The 14,908-nt window shown below is 41.1% G+C and overlaps 2 protein-coding genes across 2 annotated transcripts; both read right to left on the reverse strand.

Moving 5' to 3' along the window:
• Positions 1-2,119: 2,119 nt before the first annotated feature.
• On the reverse strand, positions 2,120-5,766 carry cyp21a2 (cytochrome P450, family 21, subfamily A, polypeptide 2). The gene is made up of 12 exons (XM_005738424.1): positions 5,647-5,766; positions 5,302-5,491; positions 5,119-5,208; positions 4,890-5,044; positions 4,701-4,796; positions 4,422-4,532; positions 4,246-4,332; positions 3,989-4,069; positions 3,699-3,812; positions 3,444-3,610; positions 2,502-2,605; positions 2,120-2,416 (listed from the first exon to the last, which is right to left on the reverse strand). Exons 1-12 carry the CDS (start codon positions 5,764-5,766, stop codon positions 2,151-2,153), a joined length of 1,581 nt encoding a protein of 526 aa, XP_005738481.1. The 3' UTR covers positions 2,120-2,150.
• A 331-nt stretch (positions 5,767-6,097) lies between these two features.
• On the reverse strand, positions 6,098-13,334 carry tnxba (tenascin XBa). Its single transcript, XM_005738425.1, has 15 exons — positions 13,221-13,334; positions 10,538-11,725; positions 10,306-10,437; positions 9,039-10,220; positions 8,829-8,951; positions 8,530-8,673; positions 8,311-8,430; positions 8,080-8,235; positions 7,803-7,915; positions 7,571-7,703; positions 7,346-7,497; positions 7,166-7,262; positions 6,898-7,059; positions 6,647-6,810; positions 6,098-6,556 (listed from the first exon to the last, which is right to left on the reverse strand). The coding sequence occupies exons 2-15, from the start codon at positions 11,607-11,609 to the stop codon at positions 6,458-6,460; spliced, it is 3,849 nt and encodes a 1,282-aa protein (XP_005738482.1). The 5' UTR covers positions 11,610-11,725; positions 13,221-13,334; the 3' UTR covers positions 6,098-6,457.
• Between the last annotated feature and the right edge of the window lie 1,574 nt (positions 13,335-14,908).

The raw sequence follows: 14,908 nt of genomic DNA on the forward strand, positions 1-14,908 counted from the left end.
TGTTGCAGTGGCTGCTTCTCTTTTTAAATGTTGTTGTTGTTGTTGTTCCTCATTACAATCATCCTGAACGACCTCGTACACATGAGTCTGAGGAGAAGAGCACCAACATTAGTGAAATAGGACATGTGAGCTTGACTCGGCATGATCTTGTTTTTTGATATCTTACCATTTCAGTACTGGGCTGATCATTAGCTGCAAACCAAGAAGGAAAACATTGTGGTCATTGTGGAAGTATTCAACCTTCAGATCCAGAATAAATCGGATTTATTCCCTAGATCCTTGTTGTGCTTCCTCTTGGTGTAAATGTAGAATCCTCCCTCCACTATCAGAATGATTAGGAGGATACTTACAGGCATGTGTTTGCAGAGCTGGGGAAAGCAATCATTTTCATCAGTTGAATCAAGAACAGAGGTTGCATGAAGATGCAACCGTTCAGTAATTCATGCATACAGTCAGCAATGCATCACTTCTTTGATGTCATCGAAGCACCTTCTGTCTGTGGTGGCTTTCATACATATTTCAGGAGGACTGAGGGTTTCTTTAAACTCAGTTCAGTTGATTGAGCTGGAGCTATGTTTAGCTATGTGTCTGAGGTATTTGTAGTTTCAGTACCGTTTTTGAGCTATGAGTGCACTTGTTGCCAAATGCAGTAGTCTGATTGGTCAGATCTGGGGACAGTTTACCCTGCCCAGGAAGAAAGGGCTACCAACGTATAGGCCCACAACCCAGAAGGTGACATAGAGTCAGGTGCAGTGTGTGCTGGGTGGCATTCAAGAAGAGAGACCCTGGCAGTCCATTCCCTAGCTATCAAAGTTGGATGTTGTAAATTAAACTTTCTAAACCCATGCAGGTGTGAGCAGTTAATAACCTTAATAAAGGACCGGGCCGTAATGCAGCATGTAATTTAATTACTTGCCAGAGAAAGATTTTCATTAACTTCTCATTTTTTAACTTTCTCGTTACAACACAAACCCATTCAGTTGCACGAAATGACACAGGAACCTCACTTTTTGCTCATGAGAGTGAGTCATAAGAGATGAGTTATTTTTACTTGTAAGAGTTATTTATGTTGACTCTGCTACAGTCACTTTAACTCTCGTGACTGCTGTGTGTTTTACATGTGGGTTACTATTTTGATAAAGGTGCCATCGTAGCTCAAGAGTTGTGTGTTTGTCTCGTAATCGGAAGGTTGCCGGTTCGAGCCCCGGCTTGGACAGTCTCGGTCATTGTGTCCTTGGGCAAGACACTTCACCTAAAGCCTACTGGTGATGGCCAGGGGGGCCGATGGTGCGATATGGCAGCCTCGCCCCTGTTAGTCTGCCCCAGGGCAGCTGTGGCTACAACTGTAGTTGCCTCCACCAGTGTATGAATGTGAGAGTGAAAGAATAGTGGTATTGTAAAGTGCTTTGAGGGGTCCTGAAAAGCATATATATAAATACAATCCATTATTATTGTTTCAAATAATAACTTTTACATTCCTTTTCATCATGAGTAGGATATTAATGATGAAAACCCAAACAGCAGATACGCCTGTAACCCAGTGCTGAGGAGAAACTGGACTTATCCCATACATTATGCCACTGTGTGGCATTTTTAAGAGTCAGTGGAGTTTTCTATGTGTTATGTAGTGTATGGGAATGTCCAGGTCCCTGCGAGATGAATGAGAATAGTGGGCGTATTAGTGGGAGGTGCTTAGGTGACAAAAGGCTGTGCACCAGGTGTGGAGTAGGCCTTTGTCTTGCTCAGTGAACGGGGTAGTAAATGTACTACTGGGTAGATTACTCACTATAGCTGATTAACTGACAAGCTGAATGTTTTAGTTGGACCAACACATATATGTATATATTTAATTATCTGATATTTTTTGCATAGTTAATAAAGCTGCTTGTGACTGCACTCTAATGGGACATTTCTGACTGCAGTGTTTGTTTTAATTTCGCAAGAGTGGTCACCTATTGTCAGGGTTATCGCCACTGAAGAAATAAAGACTTTGGTTTGGACATTTTATTCAGTGATGGTGGAACAAATAACTTTGATAATAAAGTGTAAGAATAAATAAGAATAAGAAGAGAAAATATAAATATGTGAAACATAAATTTGCACATACATGGCAAAAACAAACAACAAGTCAGCAATACACCCACTGCAGCTCAGGGATTAGTCACAGGTCTTGGACGTGCTACAACATCATAGGACTTGATCTTAAGCACAACACTGGCAACTCCTCTCAGATCAGGCAGTGAGGTCTCGCTCTCAGGCAGGAGGAACTGAAAATCTCTCAGCAAGTAGGCACTGAACAGAAAAAGCTCCATTTTGGCCACAGACTCTCCCAGGCAGAGCCGAGCCCCCCCTCCAAAAGGGATCAGGTCACGGGTGGAGCCGCCTCCGCTTCCCCCTCCTTCATTCAGAAAGCGTTCTGAAAGAGAGAGTGTCAATACTTTATTTGAACTCTTCTGAGCCAAGTGAAATGAACACAAATCACACAGCGTTTGGGACAGTACCTGGTTTGAAGCTGTATGGGTCAGGCCAAACTTCAGGATCATGATGTGCTCCAAAAAGATTAGGAATGATGACTGTGTTCTTAGGGATGAAATAACCTGCAATGCTAAACATGAGGAGGAGCCATGTATTTGTCTTAATGCCAAGTATCAAGCAACACACATACATAACAGGGCAACAGCAGAAAATGTGTATGTGTGTATGCCTGTTTGTTTGTTGTTGTTGTTTTTTCAGGTTTTGGTTAATTTAAATAATGTCTACACATCTTCTTTCTGCACAATTACATAAATAAACAATGCTGGTGCTTGTTGTTTTAATAAATTACATTTTTCTAAAGGTAATTCAGGTGGATGTCTCTTCATAAGTCTGATCTTGGAGGAAGAGCGGTGCCAAATGTTGCAATACTTCATACTTCCAGCATCACATTCCAGCATACTTCATTAATTAAAACCACTCCCTTTGGAGAAATGTGAGACTGTGGGAGATCTGGAGACCTCAGCCAGGCTGTACTAGCACATGTATCTCACACATAAACACACACGCACACACAAAGACAATTGTGTTTTCATATCTTTGTGGAATCTTTGTGGAATTTTTGTGGAATCTAATTGACATAATGCTTTCCCTAGCCGCTTACCCTGACCCTAACCATCAAAAATAAACGAAATGAGTGCCTGATACTAAAATCACATTTTGATCCTCAAAAATGGCTTCAAACTCGTGGGGACATGGATTTTGTCCCCATAAGGGCTGTTGGTCCGCACAACAAAAGAAAACTTCAAATTTTTGGTCCCACAAAGATATGTAAACATGGTACATGTGTGTACACACCCCCATCTACACACACACACACACACACTCACACATATACACACACAGGTACTTAGTCAGTAGTGCTTATTGTGTGTTGTGTAGTTCCTGCTATTTATTATGTGCAGGCTGACCTGCTGTCTCTGATGGCTCTGTGTGGTACTGCCAAAGGGGCGACTGGCCTGAGCCTGAGCACCTCACTGATCAGAGAGCAGAGGACAGGAAGTCTGTGTCTGTCGCTGTATTTAGGGTATCGGCCCTCCAATACTGTGCACAGCTCCTCATATACCAACTCCTGCACCTGTAGATTACATTAGAAAGGATGCATAAAAAACAAAAACATGTTTTTTGTTTTAACTTTTTTTTTTTTTGGTAAAAATTCCCAGTGCCTCTGGTCTGTGCAGGAGGAAGGCCACCATCCAGTTTAGCCAGGCCGCAGTAGTCTCTGTTCCCCCGATAAGAAGGTCCACTGTTGCCATGTGAACATGAATATCTGTTAATAGCTGGGAACATGAAGACATGTAATTTAATACTTTTACAGTGTTGCATGTTTCCACTTCTAATTGTGATCTTGAACTAAGTTTGCTCTATCATCGTAGTTTGTAAAATTATCGGGACTTCAGGTGATTTATTAAGAGAGATTTATTTATCTATCCTGGTATTCACTGTATGTACTCACCGCTTTGTCTTCTGTGTTCTGATTGTCAAGTCCCTGGAGGAGGGATCCTGTGATGACATCCTGATTTTTTTTGTCCTGTGACTGCTTAAATAAATAGCAAAAGTAGATTAAAAGAGAGTTATTTTGGATGTTTTTAAATAACTTGTGTGATTTTGTGTTTGGTTTCACAAAATCACAGCAAGTATTTTCTTTGTCTTGCGATCTGAATGATTTCAATTCATGAGACCATTATTTTCTTATCATCTTACATTACTAACCTTGTAATTGTTGAGATGTCTTCCTATGATTTCGTCTCTCCTGACCACCTCTTTCAGAAGATGGGCAAAAACAGGATTGGGTAATTTCTTTGAGAGAACAAATGACATGAAATTATTTTCACAACATGGTACTGGTTTTATTTATTTGACCAATAGTCTAAATGGTGAATATTTACTCTAAGCAGTGGGAAAGAATCCAGGGCTGATATCCAAGCGGAGCCCCACAGAGCAACAATCTCATTGAGACATCTGTGCAACTCCTGCAGCTCCGATGAGCTCTTATCATACTACAAGACACAAAGTAATGAGACACACTGTCCAAAAACAGAGGGAACAAGATGTCGTCATGCTTATCCTCAAGAATTTCACTTCCTGATTAACAGAACATTATGAATGTACCTTTTCTAAGACGGTGACATGAAAACAAGCAGAACTAGGGGGAGAAGAATACTCACTTCTATTCCGAAAGCCAGAGTGGTGATGACATTACTGGCCGCCACAGTAAAATCCTCTGACAGATCTACAGCACGGCCTTTATAGCCCATCAAAACCTAAACAGTGAACAAACCCGTGCTTTATCCCGAGCATTTGGTTTGCAAAGTCTTCCTTCTAAAATCTTGTTTTCCAGCTTTTTTTAACTGTACCTTTAACAGATGCAGCGCTTGTCTCTCAATGACATCATGCAAAGACTTTTTGCAGCAACGCTGCAGAGAACTATGGACAAGGCGATGTTGTGCCTTCCACTTTTCAGTATAGTCACCTAAAGATATGTTGCAACCTCCCCCAGACACAATATTACCTGAAAGAAATGAGTCAGGGTCATGATATCATATGACAACTACGCAGCCCAGTGCACTGAACTGAACTCTTTACCTGTGTATGAGATCGGTCTCCCGGCAAAGTCACACCATTTCTTCACCAGTGCTTCTCTTATGACTTCGCTGCTGTTCAGCACTACCATAGCTGAAACAACACGATTATAGGTGCAGTGTTTTGGTGTTATGCAATCTGAACTTTACTAAAAATGTCAACCGTTATCAATTAATGGATCATTACTTGTTGTTCCGCATTTAAGGCGATAAATGCTTCCATAGCGCTGTGCCAAATTTGTGAGGTGAATTGGTAGATGATCATGTTTCAGCTCCATCATATTACCAATGAGAAAGTGGCCGGGAGGGCCCGGGAGGGAAAGAGATGAGGAGCAGGGAAGAAACTGGTCCAGAAATCTAGAATCATCTCCTACACAGAATTAGAAAAGACAAAGTAAAATGAACAGGCGCAAACGATATAGAACAACAACCAGTTTCAGTTTTGTAAGTCTCCATATTTTTAATTTCATTATTTATTGCAACCATCAAAACCATATACTATAAAAAGACCGTGAATATATACTCAACTTGACTTACTTCCCTTATGATTTTCCTGAACATCTTTGTGTTTCTGACCAGAAATCCAATTCAGCACCATGAACAGCAGTACAACCAGGAACGCAGCTCCCACACTGACTATTGATATTTCCATTATCACTTAGAGTCTTCTCGCGGTGGTCAACACGCAGCCCTGAACATTTATAGTCCTCTCACAGGTCTTAAAGCCTGTCAGCTCGATACAGTGTTTGGTGTTTTCGCTATAATCAAGGACATCCAAATATTTGTTAGGTCAGCATGACTGTTGATGTGATAAATGCAGCACAAGACAGCCTAGACATGATTTGCACTCACTAAAGGGCATGTTAACACATTTTAGTTGACATTACAATCTGTCAAGCCTGTGTTTCTCAATCTTGTAACACGACGAACGCAGGGAGGTGAGAAATTGTAAATTGCTTTCAGGAAATAAAAACTCACGAGACCAAGGTTAGCCACATTTATTCCAATGGAGTGAAACAGTGCATGTTTAATTACAGTAGTAGTGGGGTGGCATACAATTTTGGGGCACAAAACACATTTGTATTGAAATGAATGAGTCAGGCAGAACAGTAGAACAGAATTCAAAAGTTACAATAAAATTAGTTGTTACGTCTGCTATAAAAACAGATCAGAAAATTACTTGCACATTGAATCAAATGAACTGACAGCTGCAGCTATCAAAACAACTATAGGTTATTTTATTCGGACAGAGACACAGAAACCGTGAGATCCAAGGTTCTCGAAAATTTCTGGAGCTTTAATTTTCTGTCAGATGCAGAGTTTTCATGGAGGCTGGTCCATCCTTACCCATGAGTTGCAGGGGAGAACCTGGAGGGTCTGAACTTCATCTCAGTGAAGGGAATGGAGGAGTCTTTACCTTTCCAGTCTATCCAGACTATTCCCTAGAGCAGAAACAGAAAAAGAAAATCTATCTTTGGCCAGAGTGCTTTAAAAGATAAAAACGTTTAGAAATCAGCAGAGATTAGTCGTACCTGATTGTTACTGTTGATGCCATAAAGACCATTGAGGTTGACCTTGTAACAGTTTTTATACCACCAGCCTCCCATGTAGGCCTTGGCACAGTGGATCCCCATGGGATCAGGGTTCTTGTCTCGGGTTGAGAATGGACGACCGTTATGGTACCTCATAGAGTCACCTGTCAGAAAAGTGCATTGATATTGAGATCCAAATTGTCACGTATAACTGCACTTGTTTTGTTTTAATGCAGTTTTTGAAACTGGACCTGCTGTTCCGGTGTAGCCAGACACGGTGAGCGTATAGTGCCTCGTCTCTGAATCGACAGAGAAGTTCGTGTAGTGAGCGTAGACGGTATGGTTTCCAGATCGCATATCCACTCTCAGACTCACAGGGCCAACATTAGTCAGGTTGTGCAGGAGCTCATTTCCTGGTGGGAGTTGGGAGAAAAGATGCTGTTTAAGCAGATGTAGTGAAAACAAAAGAAAACACTTTGAATCAGATAAAGTGATTAGAAGCTTGGCTTTATACTGTACCAAGCCAGAATTCTTCACTCAGGTTTCCAAAGCCAGCTTTGTATTCACTCCATGTTCTGAAAAAATCTGTTTTTCCATTCATCCTCCTCTGGAACACCTGCAAAACACAGAGACTGCTGTCTAAAACCCAAATAAAAGTCTATTTTCGACTTTTATTCAAGTGACTGCAGTTTGTCTTACTGTCCAGCCGCCTCCATCAGTCTCCATGTCACAGTAGACTCTAACTGCTCGCCCCTCTCGTCCTTGAGGGTAGATGTCCAACTCTCCTGAGTGCAGAGCTCCATTCAGCAGCTCCTGAGAGCACTCGGTAGGGAAAGGGAAGCGCAGCTTTCCTAACAGATAAAGAAAATTAGTTTTTAGAGTAATCACAAGATGGGATTACATTGCAACACGTAAAATGCATACCTGTGATGAATTCTGTGGTGACAACAGATGTATAGTGTCCATCTCTCTCGCCTTGCACCACAACAAAATAGCGGGACATGGGCAAAAGCCCAGTCAACTTGTACTCTGTGATGGTGGGCTCCAGAATCACCTCCTAATATAAACACAGTAACACACACAGAGCTTTGAAATTCTGTAAAAGTCGGGTCTCTCTTTAATTATTGTATACCAAAGATCAAAAATTGCAACTGACCTTTGTCTCCTCTCCGGCCACCTGATAAAGCACTTTGTAGCTGTGATAAACAGCAGGGGTGGCTCTCCAAGCTATGACTGCACTTCGAGCCCCAACTTCACTGGCTTTGACCACTGAGAGACACAAGAAGCCCCTTGGCAGTTTTTCTTTTTTCTTTTTTTAAGTTTACTCACTTAAAACTAAACATACTCTCTAGGTTGCTCATCCATGAAGGATCATTTTATTCTCTCTTGTTTAAGATTATGATTTTACTTCATTTTCCCACCCTTTTGCTCACCATTTGCAGTAGTAAATGTTGTTGAGATGGCCATACTCTGCAGACTGTCCTTCTGGCTCAGCACTTTGACCCTGTAGAGGGTGCCTTTCTGCAGGCCTCTCAGCTGGTGCTCCACTGAGTTTCCTGACAAGGTCACGGTCACTGTCACATTAGGAGCTGTGGCAATAAGAGCACTCCGCTTAGTCACAAGCACTTATTCATTAGTCATTATGTCAGTGTGGCCACACTCACTCTTAGAGGACTCGTAGCTGATGACGAAGCGGTCTACTTTCCCTAGACTGGGAGTCCACTGCAGCACAGCTCTGGTGTCTGTCACATTGACAACTTGAAGATGCGTTGGAGGGGCGGGCACTGCAGTTCGGATATTATCCACAGTGTTTATGTTTTATTTTTGCACTCCAAGACAAAGACAGTAGCCTTTTATAATAGTAAACTTGTCTAAGATTGTACCTGTGGTGATGACGGATGTGAGTGGATCACTCTGGAATTGGCCTTGTGTCGTAGTTACAGTGATTATGTAGGAAGACCCAGCAGACAGCTTGGACAGAACAACATAAGACTGCTTAGAGCCCACTGTCACCAAGCGGTTCTCCCCTGTCAGGACGACAACAAGCACCACAATGAGACACTAAGAACATTTCCTAATAAACTGACATTAACCTTCACTTGGGTTGAGCTGGCATTAATTAAGTGTTTTATGCTGGATAACTCTGGTCTGAGATAAACAATATGAGCAGTACTTAACAGACCTGTTAAAATGTTGGTGTATGTGACCATGAAGCCTGTGAACGTTGTCTTTGGTTTGGACCAGGAAACATTGAGAGAAGCCTCTGTGACATTACTGAAAACCATCTCTGTGGCTGGCTCAGGACCTAGCAAGAGAAAAAAAGTACAACATAGTGTATTATTTGCTTAGATATTGATGGACTTATACATAAACGTTTTCCTGCTGTTAATACCTGTGGTTGCAGTTACTCTGTGAATCTTTGATCTTCTCTGTGCTGCTGTACCATATATATGCAGGACATAGCGCGTGTTTGCCCGCAAATTACTGAACTCCACAGAGCGCACATTACCCGGGACCACCATCGAGATCCTCTTGGTGTCAGCTTTAACTTTTGATCCATCAGCTTTCCTGGAGGAGGCAGTTGCGTTGGTGCGCTCACTCTGTACTAAGACTTCCGTTGCGTTCCTAGCTGCAGAGGGCTTTTGTCCTGGAAGAGCTTCCTCGTCAAAGTCCTCATAACCATCTTCGTCTCCTTCTGTCTGTGGCTCTCTTCTGATCACAGTGAAGTTCTTAAACATCCCTTGGGGTGCTAACCATGTGACTGTGAAGCTGTGGGAAGATATGTTTACAGCCTTCACAGATCCTAATCCAGATCCTCCGGTCCTCTTGATGCTGATCCCTGAGTCATGGTGAGTTGTTTTGTCATGATGAGATTTAGTCTTATCTGATGCAGCTCCAATGGTTCGATTCAATACATCCAGATTTATTTGTGTTCCTTTCCCAGTCTTGTCAGTTTTTTTGTCCACAGTCTGCACAATTAAAGTGTCTAATTTACCTGTCTTATTTGGTTTATGGCCGGATGACTGAGATACATTCTTTTCACCCTTCGTGGACTGCTCCAAAATGTCCTTGTCTGTTTTGGTTTTGGTTGTCCCTGTGCCCTTGGAGATGGTTGTGTCAGTTTTAGAAACCTTCTTCACATTGCTTTGTGTTGCATTATTTTGTGGTTCATCTTTCAGATGGTCGGACGTTGAAAATGTTCTGCTGCCAGTCCCGTCTTTAATGTTGGTTTCTGAGGCTGAGGGTGTTGTTTTGCCTTTTCGGGTTACCTCCTTCTTGTTTTCCTCTTGTTTCGGGAGACTTTTGTCAACAGTTGGGCGACTGGTGTTTTCAGGATTTGAAGAACCTTTAGTAGTTGTTTTCTTCACAGCGGTGTCTTCTTTCACTTGTGTTTTATCAACAGCTCCTTTGGCATTAGTGGCTTCTTTAGGTGTAGTGTCAGTCTCAGACACATTCTTCTGGAAAAGTGTTTGTTCTGCTTTGGTATTTTTCTCCTGCATGCTGTCCTTTCCTTTTTTCACCTGCAGGATTACAGTCTCCACTGTTGGCTGGATGGTGCTCCCTTTGCTAAATTCTGAAAAGCCCAGGGAGACGCTGCATCATTCAAAGGTTACATAAAAATATTTATTTTTTCTCATTTTAGTGCAAACATAACTTACTTTTGCTACACTCGGCTCCTTGTGCACACTTACTGCAGTCTAGACCCATGAATCCTTTGTGGCAGATACATTTACCCTTCTCACATTTCCCATTGTCGCCACAGTCATTTGGACAGTTTGCAGAGCACGGACCTGGGCAGAAACAAACAGAACAAGGAATGTTTAATCCTGTCTATACTGAATAGTGTTTAAAATGATAAAATATGGTGAATAAATCATAAGAAAATGATACATTTATCTTTGAGAAAGGACATCTCTCTTTCGAGCCGAGCCACACGCCCTTTCAGTTCGGCCATTTCAGCCTCACACTCTCCACTGCAGCCACCAGGCAACAAGCTGATCTTATGAGTCATGACGAGTGGAGCACCAGGTTTCAGCTTCACCTCCTGCTCCTTGGTGTTGCTTGAGTCGCAGCCCTCACTGATAACCACTTTGATGGGCTGCGAAGAGGCAGGCTTGTCTTTGCTGGATTCTTTGATTAAAACTGTGTCATTGGCAGAGGTTGTGACCTTTTCTTTGTCAGTTGTCTTTGCTGGAGTCTCCAGTGGCAACACAGTTGGAACTTTTGTGGGAGAAGGCTTGCCCTTGGACTTCACGTCATTGATGGTGGGGGACCTAGCAACAACAGTTTGATTGACAGATGGTGCGGGCTTGTTTTTTGTGGCAGCAGTGGACTTTATAAATGTTGACTGAGTATTTTGAACTACGGTGGTGGCAGGCCTGTCTTTGGCAGTATTCCCATGATCAGTTGAAGGAGACCTAATTAGAATAGTCTGATTGCCAGAGGGCTGAAGTTTGTGTTTGGTGGGTTTAGCACCGCTGGATGAAGCAGTCTTTGTGGGTGTGGGCTGAACATTTAGAATTCCAGTGGGGGAATGCTTGTCTTTGCTTCCTTTTACTTCACCACCTGAGGCTGACTTAGGGGACTTAGTCTGGTTAACTGGGACTGTGTGCTTGTCTTTGTTTGAGAGGCTGCTTCTGGGTGTAGTAGCCTTTACCACTGACGGAGTGGTTTGAATTACTGTTGGGCTGTGCCTGCCTTTGGTGGTCAGTGTAACATTGGCTGTTGGAGATTTTTGCTTGGTAGCTGGAGTGGGTAAAACTGTCTGATTGATGGCATTTGGCTTAAGGGTGAGCTGGTTGGTCTGTTTGTCAGGGAGAGCAGTGGTTTTTGGTTTTGAACGGGTAAATGCTGCACTGGCTTTGGTCACATCACTTCCTGTGGAGTCTCTCTTCTCATTGGTTGTGGTTTGAATAGAGGGAAATGGGGTGAGAAGGAGGAGTAGTCCTAGAGTAAATAACATTTTGATCCAGCAACTGTGGTCAGAGAAGCTGTTGCTTCAGTGGAACTGAATTTACGTTACTGTAAATCTATGAATTCCTTCTTCTATATTTTGCTTTTTTCTTTGCCAGGTCTCACCTGGAAATGAAGACAGAAATAAAGAAAGAGCTGAATTATGGCAGAGTTGAATGCAGGAAACACTAACGTAGGCCATTTTATAGCTGATTTTTGAGTTCCAAGTAGGACTTTAATGAGCATACATATATCTTTTACAGGACTGACCAGCATCACATTCACAGAGCTCCCATTCACACTTAAAGCTCCTCAGTAGAACTGGCTAATCAGAGACTGGCAGCAATTTAAAAAGTGGTTAACTGACAAGACATTTCTGGCTTCTAAGTCAGTGCGCCCCAGGGTGGCTGTGGCTACAATGTAGCTTGCCATCACCAGTGTGTGAATGTGTGTGTGAATGGGTGGATGACTGGATATGTAAAGCGCTTTGGGGTCCTTAGTGACTAGTAAAGCGCTATATAAATATAGGCCGTTTACCATTTACTTACTTTTTCTATTCAGTTTCAAGAAACATTTAGATTTTTAGATTTTTTTTCCTGAAAAACAAACTTACTGAAAAATTCTAATTGTTTTTGTTGTTTGTTTTTTGTAGTCTATTGCTTAAAAATCTATTTTTCAATTGTTTCAAGTTTTTCCAGAGAGGAAAATACACATATGATGGAGAACTCTCAAAAATAAAATATCAGATATGATACACTAGGTGTTAAAGTGTTAATGCAGAAGCTGTATGCTGTGAGCTGACCTTTAGAGCTAACTAAGCAGATTTATTTAAATGACCTTTTAAGTATTTCCTTTGAGCTTTGCCACTTATATATACTATAAATATGCTATATACCTAAATACTCATAACTGGAAAACATGTCCAAACCTCTGTTATGTGCTTGTTACAATAAAGCTGCTGTAAAAATTGACACAGACATGCATCCAGATATTCAGAAGTGTTCCAAGTGTTCAGTCGTAAAGTGACTGCTGTTCAAACCAAGTAAGGTCTAAGTCACTGGACACTGAGCAGGAAGGAAAAGCTGACCTGAGTGGGAAATTCAGAGTGTGCCACTGAGACTATGTGGCCAGGTAACAGAGCTTTACTGTAAGAACTGTGGGACACAGTATGTCTTTCACTATACAGACGGTTACATAAAGCTCGTCACCCACAACTCATAAAACCACAAAAGAAAATACGTCCAGCCTTGCTTTTAAATGGGCTTCAGTGCTGGTTGAATTAATAAGTCTTCTTTATTTCTAAAACTGATAGAATTCATTTTGATTCCATGATTAAAACGAAAAGGAAAAATTTAGCAATAATGGGGTTTTTTTAAATTGTTTTTCCACTGCACTCACAAAAACTACTATTTATAAATCCTTTTCACTGTAAATAAAACAAGGAAAGAATCAACACCAAAACCCTTTCTACTCATTAAGACACAGAAAATTATAACATTATACTCTACAAATAAACAATAAGATTAAAAACCCATCCACACAAACACACCTGAAAGTAGGATGCTAGTTATTCCAATAGTTGCAGTTTTCACAAAAAAGGGGAATAAAAAGTTGCACTTACTTGAATAATGACTTGGTTCTTTCTTTATCTCTTTCTTTGACTTTCTCCCTCCATCTAATTGGAAGAGTGGACACAGAACTTCTTCAACTAACCTGAGAGGAAAGAGGTGAGAAGAAGGACCACCACTAGAAAGGAGGAGAGTGATAAAGTCTGCTCCTACTTAAGGAAAATCCCCCCACCCCCACGCCCTTTACCAAATCTTATGGTCCCACTCTCTCAACCACCATGAAAAATATTTGTATTGGACTTACAAAAAGGCATGGTATTTTACACTGGTTTCTGTATCTAACATGACAAGTTACTCTGTTTTATTTGCTTGCACAAAGAAAGCACATGTTTGCTTCTTATAGCTGAAAATCCACTGTTGATTCAAGATGACTTCATTTAGTTTGTCTCAACAACACACTGAATTGTTGAACACAGCAACTGAATTGCTGAATTGTTTAAAACAATCAAATAAATCTTATCTATTTAATTTAAAATTATTATGACTCAGCTTTGCAGATTGTATAGCAGTTATTTCACAAATGTCTGTCACATGTAACTTGCCTTATCCCAAAGACTGCTGCTAGCAGCACACAGTTTTTGGCTGAATAAAGCCCCGGTGTGAGAATCATGATTCATCTGGAATACATAACACTGTGGGCATTCAGAGCAGACTCTGGGGGACAGGACCCTCTCTCTATATGAATCGGCTGTTTGTTGGAAGTAATGAGATGTAACTACGTGGGAGTTATGTAAGTGACCAAATATCCAGCAGATTTAAGGAATCCTCTGTGGATGCATTGCATCTCAGACAAGATGGCCACCCACCAACCCACCTTTTGTAAACCACATGAAGACAAGTAGGCTATATCAAGGGTGTAGAGCAAACAAGGTATGTAAGTGACATTCATCTAAATGTACAAGAGAGCATATAGGTTAAGACACTGCGCTAACATAAGAAACATAAGAGGTAAGAAACTATGGGTGATACAGAAGAAGCGTGTTTTCTTTTACTTTCACGTCTGCTCAATCCATATATGTTACAGTGTGTGTGTCTGTGTGTGTAAAACGTCAGTTATTCAGCTTTTGTTATTTCATACTTTTGTTGCAAATATCTTGACGTAGCTAGGTTTTTCTTGGTAGACACAACAAGCAACTTACAATACAATGTTGTGGTATTGGAATGTCAATGACAAGCAGATAGTAAATGTATAAAAATCGACAATAATTGCATATTGAATTATGGGGATTCCAGGCCGGCGGGAGTGCAACATTAACAGCTGATGCTGCACAGCAAAGCTGCTGGCGTCACATGCTTTCTTAAAAATGGCATACAGTGTAACAAGTACTACTGTTAAATTACGGAAAACTGCCGGCAACAAAAAGGTTATTGTGCAGTTATTTTTACAGTGTACCTAATGTAATGTAAACTGCAGCAATAGTTTCTTTTAAAAAAAATATATAACAGTATATTATATAGGTTTTACACTATACCAGTGTCTGCTGCTTGGCTTTCATTGTACCTTCATATTAGAGTACCCACTGTATTCTACATAAACTGTTTTGTATCATCAGTTCTTTATATTAACTTTAAAAATGGATTTCTTGCTAAATGTGCAAAAGTACGCAGAAATAAAGTATATGAGGCAAAAACAGAGTTTGCATAATTCTAACAAGCTTGAAAGTCAATACTTATCAATGCA

Source organism: Pundamilia nyererei, unplaced genomic scaffold (assembly GCF_000239375.1).
Source record: "Pundamilia nyererei isolate P.nyererei 1_Seehausen unplaced genomic scaffold, PunNye1.0 scaffold00084, whole genome shotgun sequence".
NCBI lineage: Eukaryota > Metazoa > Chordata > Actinopteri > Cichliformes > Cichlidae > Pundamilia > Pundamilia nyererei.

What these genes read in the sequence shown, in the direction of transcription:
- cyp21a2 (XM_005738424.1), bottom strand. Translation starts at nt 5,766, where the DNA reads ATGGAAATATCAATAGTCAGTGTGGGAGCTGCGTTCCTGGTTGTACTG. An exon ending in ATTCTTTCCCACTGCTTAGA is followed by an intron (nt 4,333 to 4,421) that starts GTAAATATTCAC and finishes GTTCTCTCAAAG; the next exon opens with AAATTACCCAATCCTGTTTT. An exon ending in CCCATACAGCTTCAAACCAG is followed by an intron (nt 2,417 to 2,501) that starts GTACTGTCCCAA and finishes TCTCTCTTTCAG; the next exon opens with AACGCTTTCTGAATGAAGGA.
- tnxba (XM_005738425.1), bottom strand. Translation starts at nt 11,609, where the DNA reads ATGTTATTTACTCTAGGACTACTCCTCCTTCTCACCCCATTTCCCTCT. An exon ending in ATACACCAACATTTTAACAG is followed by an intron (nt 8,674 to 8,828) that starts GTCTGTTAAGTA and finishes TCGTCCTGACAG; the next exon opens with GGGAGAACCGCTTGGTGACA. An exon ending in TGGCTACACCGGAACAGCAG is followed by an intron (nt 6,811 to 6,897) that starts GTCCAGTTTCAA and finishes CTTTTCTGACAG; the next exon opens with GTGACTCTATGAGGTACCAT.